General features: G+C 34.6%; 1 protein-coding gene across 1 annotated transcript in view; it reads left to right on the plus strand.

Moving 5' to 3' along the window:
* LOC127513612 (calcium-binding protein 7) overlaps nucleotides 1-9,175 on the plus strand; it is a 46,123-nt gene extending 36,948 nt beyond the window's left edge. The window contains exons 3-5 of the mRNA XM_051895580.1: nucleotides 1,296-1,408; nucleotides 3,464-3,614; nucleotides 4,832-9,175. Coding sequence (XP_051751540.1) covers nucleotides 1,296-1,408; nucleotides 3,464-3,614; nucleotides 4,832-4,962 — 395 coding nt within the window. The 3' untranslated portion in view covers nucleotides 4,963-9,175. The remainder of the gene's footprint in view (nucleotides 1-1,295; nucleotides 1,409-3,463; nucleotides 3,615-4,831) is intronic.
* The last annotated feature ends 1,218 nt before the right edge of the window (nucleotides 9,176-10,393 follow it).

A 10,393-nucleotide genomic window follows, 5' to 3' on the forward strand; every position in this document is an offset into this window, starting at 1 on the left:
CAGACACCAATTAGATGCATTTCTATTTGCTGTAGGGATGCTAAACACAATTGACAGATATTCAGCAAATAAAAAAGCTAAATAACTGTAACCTTTTATTGCTCCAAACTATCATATTCCTCACAATGCATGGAGACATACGGATTATGCATGGGCTGATAATTAGAACACTGTTTGACAGTAGGCGTTTTGAAGTTTGACAGTAATTGTCTTGAAATTAATTGAAGGCGAAAGCGGTGCTTTGATGGCGGTGCTTTAAAGAACGTCTCAGAGAGGGTCTTTCAGCTCGATAAAACCCACTCCATAAAGTTACACTCACTCTGACACTTAAAATATTAAAGGTATAACAAAAAATGTAGATAAACTAATCGACCCAATCCAGTAAAGAACTAGTTGACCAACCATTCCATGACCAGTATGGAAATTCGTGCAAAACTTAAGAAATGGCTTTGTTTTAATGAATGGGTCTGAATGTGATTGGCCACACTCCTACAAAATAATTATTCATTTTTATCAAATCATTAATGATCATTAATTTTGTCTAATTGTAGCTGTTTAGTCTCAGATATGTAGTAGAATATATATTTTTTTCTGATTAGACATACATCTCCAAACGCAGATTTTATTTCTGTCATACAGAATCACAAAATGCTTCCATGATCCATTAAATGAAAGTTAATAGAAATTTTATTATATATATTCATATTCATTTAAAATAAATTTTATAGGTGGTATTTCTAGAAATACTCTATTTCATGGATTCCCAAACTTTTTTAATGAGCCAAACCAAAAATATGTTTACTTGAAGTACCCTGAGAGAATTTAAGTTCTATTTGCATGTTCACTGTTCTATGATATTGGTTAATAGTCACATGACATGCAGATGAACAAATAAAATATTTAATCTTTTAATTCTTCTTTATCTTAATAATATTTAAACTAATAAAAATCTAATCTTTTAGTAAGAGTTTTATTTATTTATTTATTTTTAAATGATTACTATTTTTTGGATTTAATTAATCATTATCTTTTCATCAACTCACAAACCAACAGCAGTTTGAAAAAGCCCAAGTTGGGAAACTCCTCTCCATTTTATTGTTTTTGATAACATGTTTATAGGTAATATAGGTAAGAAATTACTGTGCAGGCATTCTTAATTCAATGCTAAATAGCACACTTCCCAGAAAATGTATGTATTATATTTCTATCCATTTCTATACTTGTTTCATAGAGCCAATGATTGGAACTTGATATCATGCTAGGATGCATCTAATACATCACGGTCTGTTTTTTAGGAGACGGCCAGGTGGATTTTGAGGAGTTTGTTACTCTCCTGGGGCCCAAACTCTCGGCTGCCGGGATGCCTGACAAGTTCAACGGAACCGATTTTGACTCTGTGTTCTGGAAGGTGATTATTAGCCACTTCTCTCTTATTTCAAGTGACAACAGGCACAAAGTCTGCTGCATCTGTCTCTCCCTGCCACACACCGAAACTACATCTAGATTAGAGACACTTTCAATCAGGGCCTAACACTAACTTGTTGCCACACCTGGAAAATTTACCAGCCATAAATATTTTTTACCAGCCATTTTTGCAAAAACAGGCAGTTATGACATAAAATTTTTAGATATGAAAATGAAAATTCACTTTTCAGGTAAATTTAATAAAGTAAACAAATACAAAATAACACTGCATAGTCTTCATTGCATAAATTAAACATAGATTGATCCTTATTAAAGTTACAAAAGTCATTCAGTCAAGAGCAGTGAGTGATTTTTCTTTGTTTTTTGATGTTTAATTAATTTTAAAAACACAGACAGCAGCAGGAATATTAGGCTGCTGTCACTTTAAGAGCTAATGCACGGATCCAATATACTGATACACATCCGTTTTCTTTCTCAACTGTTTATGTTCACTTAAGACGTAACTGACTATGTTTACGAGAATACTCGCCAATACAGGCATTTTGACATCATTTTGCTTGAATATGTCTTTTCAAGCGCAAGAAGATATGAAAGAGAACTCAATTCAGTATTTGTGCACTCTCCGAGACACGGATTTCTGGGCTTGTGCTTCGGATATTTGCGCACAGAAAACTTTCCAAACAGCTTGCGAGTAACAAACTGAGTTCCCTTTTACGTCTTCTTGTGCTTAAATATTTAAATTGACAAGGCTTAAACTTTTGTGATGAAACAGCACCAGCTGTCAACTGTCCCGAGCATCGTTCACGTTTGTTCACGTTCATGTTTTCACAACATTGCATTGTTAGAATTCATAAAAATGTTACCGGCCAACTGCCAACGGGCACCGGTTCTCCAACACCGGTTTTTACTCGCATTTGGTGCTTGGCGAGTGTTCATTTTAGACCCTGCTTTCAGTGCTCTCTATGAAGTCACACAAACAGACATGAATCGCCTTATGAGTATTGGCCTCCTATCTTTTATCTGTGAGAAAAATCTATGGTTACACTTTATTTCGATGGTCCACTTTAGCTTTGCAACTACATGTCAACTAACTCTCATTAGAGTATTAGTAGACTGTTAAAAAACTGTTAGGTTAGGTGTTAGGGGTTGGGTTAGTAGAATAAGTTGACATGTAATTGCAAAGATACTTATAGTCAGTAGAATGTCTGTTGAGGGGCCATCAAAATAAAGTGTAAGCAGATATTAAGCAGACAGTCTACTAATACTCAAATGAGTTAGTTGACAAATTGTTGCTTATAGTTAGTAGAATGTCCATTGAAATAAAGTGTTACCAACTTTACAAATCTAAATATACCTCAATGCAGATATATTGCTATGTGACATGATGACTTTAAGCAATATTCATTAAAAGATTTCATAACCGAGTCTCTTCCACTGCAAGTCTCCAAGTGAGAAGAGCAGAATATCATTTGTAAGGGCCATATGGTGATTCCCCCAAAGGGTGTGCTTCTCTAATCTCAGCTCGCTGCTGGTGCATTTTTTAGCAGCATGTTTGACCCCAAATAGCTACAGGGATCTCCCTCTTAAACGTCTCTCTGTGTAATTATGAGTTCAGTGCTATTAATATGTGTGCACTGAAATCAAAATCAACCCTATCTATTTTCTTACTACGCATTCTTGGTCAGCAGTTCATGTTGTTTTAAAGAAACATTTTTACACTTTTAGTGATCCAATTAAATCCTGAAAGGCAAAATCATGTTGTTGTTTTTTTTAATTGAATATCCTTTTGTACTTTTGACCAAAAGTCTAGTGTGCAGAGGTTCAAACAGTAGCGCATGACGTTAGCAACACCAAGGCCATGGGTTTAATTCCCAGGGAATGCATGAACTGATAAAAATGTATACCTTTAATGCCAGGTAAGTCTCTTTGCATAAAAGCATCTACTGAATATATAAATGTAAAGTAATGCATTTAGACTAATTGAAGATCGCATAAAGAATTTCAGAATGAATTTATACAGCTTTGTCTCTATTTTTAGTGTGATATGCAGAAGCTGACTGTGGAAGAGCTGAAGAGACTCTTATATGACACTTTCTGTGACCACCTGTCAATGAAGGACATTGAGAATATCATCATGACAGAGGAGAATCACATCGAAAATCCTGAGGACTGCCAGGTTGACATTGACAGTAAGAATGATTTTTTTTCTTTTCTTTTATTTTTTTTTTCATAATGCACAGCTCTGGCTGAGATACAAGTAGAATTATTATTATTTTCCTGTCAAAATCATCATTTCATCATCTTGATTAATTACAGTTGAGCTCAAAAGTTTACATACACCTTGCAGAATCTGCAAAAATGTTAATCATTTTAACAAAATAAGAAGGATCATGAAAATTGCATGTTATTTTTTATTTAGTACTGTCCTTAATAAGCTATTTCACATAACAGTTGTTTACATAAAGTCTTGAACTAGGCATACATTACTGGTGAAAGGTTTGGGGTCAGTATATATTTCTTTTTTTATGTGAATTAATACTTAAACTCAGCAAGGAAGCATTAAATTGATCAAAAGCAACAGTAAATCAAATAATCCTGAAAAAAATGAATCAGTTTCCACAAAAATATTAAGCAGCACAACTGTTTTCAACATTGATAATAATAAGAAATGTTTCTTGAGCAGCAAATCAGCAAATTAGAATGATTTCTGAAGGATCATGTGACACTGAAGACTGGAGTAATGATGCTGAAAATTCAGCTTTGATATCACAGGAATAAATTACATTTTAAAATATATTCAAGTAGAAAAAAATTATTTTAAACTGTAATAATATTTCACAATATTTCTGTTTTAACAGCATTTTTGATCAAATAAATGGAGTCTCAATGAGCATAAGAGACTTCTTTATAAAACATTAAAAAATCTTACCGACCCTAAACTTATGAACGAATAGTGTATGTGTGACATCATATAAATAGTGCTTCTTACAGAACATGAAAGAGACTCGACTAACTCAATTAAATGTTTGATAACAAAAATAATTGAATGTTTTTAATTCAATTTTTAATTCAACTTTTTATCACTTTTCAGTACTAACTGTACATTTCTAATTGACCTTTCCCTCAATTTTATCTGCCATCTTTCATGGATTTTAATGAAATTACCTATGCTGCCTAAAAAGATTCTCTAGGTAGACAGCTCGCTAGGTTTTGGAACAGAGCTGTGGTTTCTTGCAGTCCTACATATTTACAAACCCTTTTTTTATATGTAGCATCCAGTAATGTTTATTATCTTTTCAAACACTTTTGAAACTTTCACACATTTTCCATTTAATTTCAAGTCATCATTTCCAAACCTTGTCTTATATTTCCTGATCTTCTTATTTGTTTCCCTCTGCTTCTTCAGCGGAGAGTCCAACCCAGCAGGTGAAGCAAACATGCGTACGGAAGAGTCTGATCTGCGCCTTCGCGATTGCTTTCATCATCAGTGTCATGCTCATTGCAGCCAATCAGGTGCTTCGCAGTGGCATGAAGTAACGTATGGACCGCTCACAACGTAGATTCAATTCAACATAAGACAGTGACAAAAATGGCTAAAAAAGAAAAAACACGCACACATGCACACACAAACTGGAGCAACTGAAAAGTTCATTTTATCTACGTGAAATCCAAATGTTGTAACTGAAATATTTTTGAGATGAGCTACAGCTTCCACTGGACAGAGTTTTTCATATTTGACAACTGTTTCAAAACGTAACGCAGACAAATATGTAAACGCACACATACTGTGTCTTACCCGCAATGAAAAGTACATTAAACGAGAGAAAGAAGAAGTTTATACTGTAATGGACTCAAAAAAGTTTCCCCTTCAAACCGCTCTCTCCCTCTTCAGTATGTTTTGGGTGAGTTTAGCCGCATGGACATCTCCAACCGAGGATCCTACTCTTCAGTGCATGACGATGCATGGATTTACAATAGCCTGGATGCACCAGTAGAGCTCAGCTGTGCATCCATTCACCTATATATCAGATCCCAATGCAAATTTTCCAGAGAAAGACCCGTCTCACACATGTGAAGAGTTTTGGATATGGAGCGGAGGCCGTTTCTGACATTTTACATCCAGTATACTGATCCCTTTGCATGAGAATAAGGGCTGTTTAGGGCATGCTCATGTCATGCAATGTTAGTCTTGTGTTTGTCGAGTAACTATCGTGGATTTTTACCTGTTGCACATGCCTGAGATGATTGTAGTAGTACTCTATATGGACAAAGGGGGCGTGAAACAACCCAAAAATCATGCTATACCACTAGTGACATTCAGTCAGTATTAAGAGGTTTGTAGTACATGGATAAAAATGAATTTCTTTTCACCTGAAATACACTATGCATTTTCAGGCTCACTGTTTTGAATGATCAGCAGCGCTCATCGGTGCAAATGTAACTTACATTTTTGCAAACATTTGCACTGTAGTTATCACATAGAGGTGATAATTAGGAGCTTTTGAATTGAAATGACATGACTGACAGGAAATGATACCAAATGATTACGTAAGACACAGAATAAAAGGAGTATTTGATTTCTGACATATCAGGAAATGATTTAATGGTCGTTTTTGAACCAAATCGATGTCCATTTAAGCTTATCGCCTAACCTAAATGGATGATCATGATGTTTTTATTCATTTGCAGTGTTAGGAATATGTGTATTAATATAACCTGAGAGCAAACACTGTGGTATATCAGTGTTTCACCTCTATTTCAAAATATATTGTTCATGTGTCCAAATGAATGTGCCATTTGTGAAATCGTTCACTGTTTTCCTGGGAAACATAGTACGTTTGTGAGCAGGTTCACTTGATGATCATGAAACAGAGTATCTAAGGTGTGAATAATGTTTAAAATATGAATGTCAGGGTTTGAATATGTATCAGTGTGTCATTTGTTAAAGGGCATTTTTCATTAGTTTTCAACTCTGCCCAGGGCCTGAATTGATTTAGCTGTTAGTTACAGCACCATGAAACTCTTACATTTGGATGTCCAGGTATAAATGAAATATGCAATGGATGGAAACACCCATCTCAGCATGCACACAGGCACTACCATCGAGTGACAGTCAAAAAGGAGTCACAGGACAACAATGTACAGGTTTCCCCCATTATACAGGCACGATTACTTATTCATTTATAGAAATGGGAAAGCTAATAATGTTTCTGAGCTGCAATCGCTTTAACCAGAGAATAGCCTATTATTTAAGACACGTCCAGAATAGCACAAGCTGATAAGGAAATTCTCATTATATCATTACCGGATTGGCAGGTGACCCCATATGCCCCAGAGTTTTATTTGTGCTTAGTAAATCAGATCCAGAATTTATTATTCACAATAGCTGCTCATTTAAAAAGAAAAGAAAGAAGTATAAAAGAAATGCAACAATGCTTAGTTTTAGATTTATCACACTATAAATACCTTAAGGATCTATTTCTACTTGCTCTAGCCCTTAAAATGTATCATGTATCATAATCATATTAAATAGGTTTGACTTAAATATTAAATAAATAATAAAAAAAACTTTAAAATTTTTGACGTAAATAAGACCATTTGCTTGAAGGCTTAAATTATTTTATTATTATTAAATTAATTAATATTTTTGACATCAATAAAAACAGTTAATTCGAGGTGTTACTACATGGAGCACATTTTTAGGTTATCTGACAAAATTATTTTTGCCGTGCAGCAAGGACCAGTGTTGGGGAAAGTTACTTTTAAAAGTAATGAATTACAATATTGCATTACTTCCTAAAAAAGTAACTAATCATATTACTTAGTTACTTTTTATGGAAAGTAATGTTACTTTACTTTTGTGTTTCTTTTTCTCATCCAGGCTGGGCTAGCTTGATTGTTTTTTTAAAAAAAAAGAAAAAAAAAAAGGCAAATGTAAAGGCCAAATGTTTTTCTCAACATGGGGCATGATAGGTGTCAAGTCAGTCAATAAATTGGAAAACAAAGTAACATATTTATTTGAAAAAGTATCTCAGATATTTTGTTGTGAATTTAAAAGTAATGCGTTACTTTACTAGTTACTTGGAAAAAAAAGAGTCATTTGATTGTAACTCAACTTAGGGGCCGTTTACACGACACCGTTTTCAACTAAAATCGTAAAACTATTAATGCGTTTTGGCTGTTCATTTACATGTCAGCGGCGTTTTGGGTGCTTGAAAACGCAAGCTTTGGAAAACAGGTTCAAAGTGCAAGTTTTTGAAAACGGTCTCCGTGTAAACAACAAAAACGCGAATCTGTGGAAACGATGACGTCATGCACATGCGTATTACATGTTCAGTCTATAGTGTTTCATCGCCATCTAATGGCCTGGCAGCAGCATACAGCATTTTTAGTCGTTTTCGCGGATCCGTGTGAATGGGGATCATTTTGACAATGGTGTCGTCTGTACGCGGAAAAGGACAAACTTCTCCATTTTAAGCATATCGTTGTCGTGTAAACATACCCTTACTTGTAATGTTTCACCCCCCAACACTGGTAAAGACTTATTTACTTTTCTCTTGAGAATGCTGGCAAATGACCCAAGACAAATGAAATTCAAACAGATGCCTTCTCGATGTTGCTCTGCTTGATGTCAACAAGACATATATTTTGTTTAAAAGCTTCTTTGAACATTTCTCATAAAAGACACACATGCTTGTAACTGGGGGACACCTGAATATGAATCTTATGTTCCATTTTTAATTGGGACTATAAGGTTCATTATAATGTACATTACATACTAAAGCATATAGTATATCTAAGTATTTCATGTCTACTTGGCATCATGAAAAAGGGTATCTAAAAAAAAAAAGCATACATTTTAATGAGGTTTGTTGTTTGCGTCATCTTTCCTGAAGAGGAAATATTGAGAATATATATTTAAGCAATACATGAAAGTGACTATAGAAAATGTGGGTTGACAAATGCTAACTACATATAACTGTGGATTTTAATGAGAATGTTGGTTTGTACAAGATTGTGCAAAAGAGGATGGTTCTCTTTTCTCATTAATCATAGAGACCAGTAGTTTATTATCTGTAGAGCACTTTAGTATCCAAGATTTTTAGTAATTTTACATTGAAGTCATTTTTATTATATCCAGATTTTTTGTATTACATGAATTATCAAGATGTTTATGTTTGTACATGTAGAGCTTCATTATTTTTGTTAAAGAGATGGCAATATATGACATAGACTTTATTCGAGATGTGAGCCACATTACTGTGTATTTCTAAAGAGACATGCACACAAATTCTGCTTACACTTAATTTATGTAAACAAGTATTTGGCCGTCCTTTGGCCTGTTTCAATACTTGAGACATCAAACGTGTTAAATGTTGTCCTGTGACATTTCTTACTTTGCCTTATGCTGTTTTTTTTTTTTTTTTCTAAAGATCATATAGAATATTGTTTACAGTGTTGACATTTCTATGATGTTCCTATCAGGTCTGAATATACTTCTGTTTGGGATGAACTGTTTTTGAATGTGGATAATCAATGTGCCATACATATGTTTATTAGTGCGACTTATGCTCTCTGAGGAGGGTCAATGTATAAACATTATACATTCATTTCACCTTGTGAAGTGTGTTTACCGAGTGCACAGAATCTATGTATCCACCTGTGACATTGTACTGTATTCCAAATGAATAAAGATGATACCAAAATACACTGGAAGAAGAAACTTAAAAACAAGTATTCCTTTACAAACTGCACTGCAAAATAGCAACATACTAAACAACAAAACTAGAATGGTCTACACTGGTTTTGTGGTCTACACCAAAAATTGTGAAACCTTGATTTGTGTCATTTTCCTAGCAATAAACATTAAAAATAAATACACAAAATTTATAAAATTAATAATTATTATAAATATAGCTGCGAGCAGCAATATCGGGGTTCAAGCGCTTTAAGGCCTTTAAGCACATGCGTAAAAAGCTATTATTTTTTAATTAGCAAGCCTGTAACCATCTCGATCATAGATGTAAAAGACAATTTACAGCCAATACAGACAATTTACCATAGTAAATATATGGTTTTTAAAGCTTTTTAACAGTTATCGAGATTGAGCCAAAAACCTAGGACTAGTTCGTGAAAGTTGTTTTTTGAAATAATCTCCAATATTTAACGAACGATTTGAATGACAGCGGCGGTCCTAGAGGCAAAGGTGCTCAGAATGAGGAGTTCTACCAATGTGGTATGAATGTCGTGGGCGTGTGCAAAAAATCGTGTGATATATAATCCTTTACGCACGTGGAAAATGCAAATTGCGAACCCTGCATTCCCCCATGATCGATTTCTTTCGAATTCTGTGAGTCTGCTCGGCCTCCGTTGACCTGGTCTGATAGCTGCTCAAAATTCATTGGCCGCCTCCAGCCATGTTTTTTGAGATACATGAATGTCCTCACAGGCAGTCTTGTCACCTTGGACAAAGACACCACATGCCAATTTTCAAGTCAGTCAGACTTAGGGTTGCGTAGTTATAGCCATTTTTAATTATAGCGACACCAAGTGTCCAGTCGCCACTCGACCAGTCGACGCGACCACAGAATGAGCTCTTACACTCTTAAAAGTGGCTCTGCCCACTTCAACCATTTTGGCAGTTGAAGTAAAAAAAAACAACTTTTTTTTGATAATTATTGACAGACTCCAGAGAATCTTGCTGCGCTGGTTCCGATTTATTTATTATGTGGCGGAAACAAGCTTTCATAGTACCCTATTCGCAGGAAAGTGCAATTCATTAGGAACTCATATTTTAATCATAACTGCCAGTACATTACCAGAATTAGTAATGCCTGTTTGTTGTAATCCTTTGACATAATCACAATCACGTTGTCGCATCTTACTGCAGTGACGATAACTAATCCTGATCTCAATACAAATCTGACATATTCAATTTCTTTCTTGTGAAAATCCCTTTATCTCTGTG

The sequence above is a fragment of the Ctenopharyngodon idella genome, chromosome 5 (assembly GCF_019924925.1).
Source record: "Ctenopharyngodon idella isolate HZGC_01 chromosome 5, HZGC01, whole genome shotgun sequence".
Taxonomy (NCBI): Eukaryota; Metazoa; Chordata; class Actinopteri; order Cypriniformes; family Xenocyprididae; genus Ctenopharyngodon; species Ctenopharyngodon idella.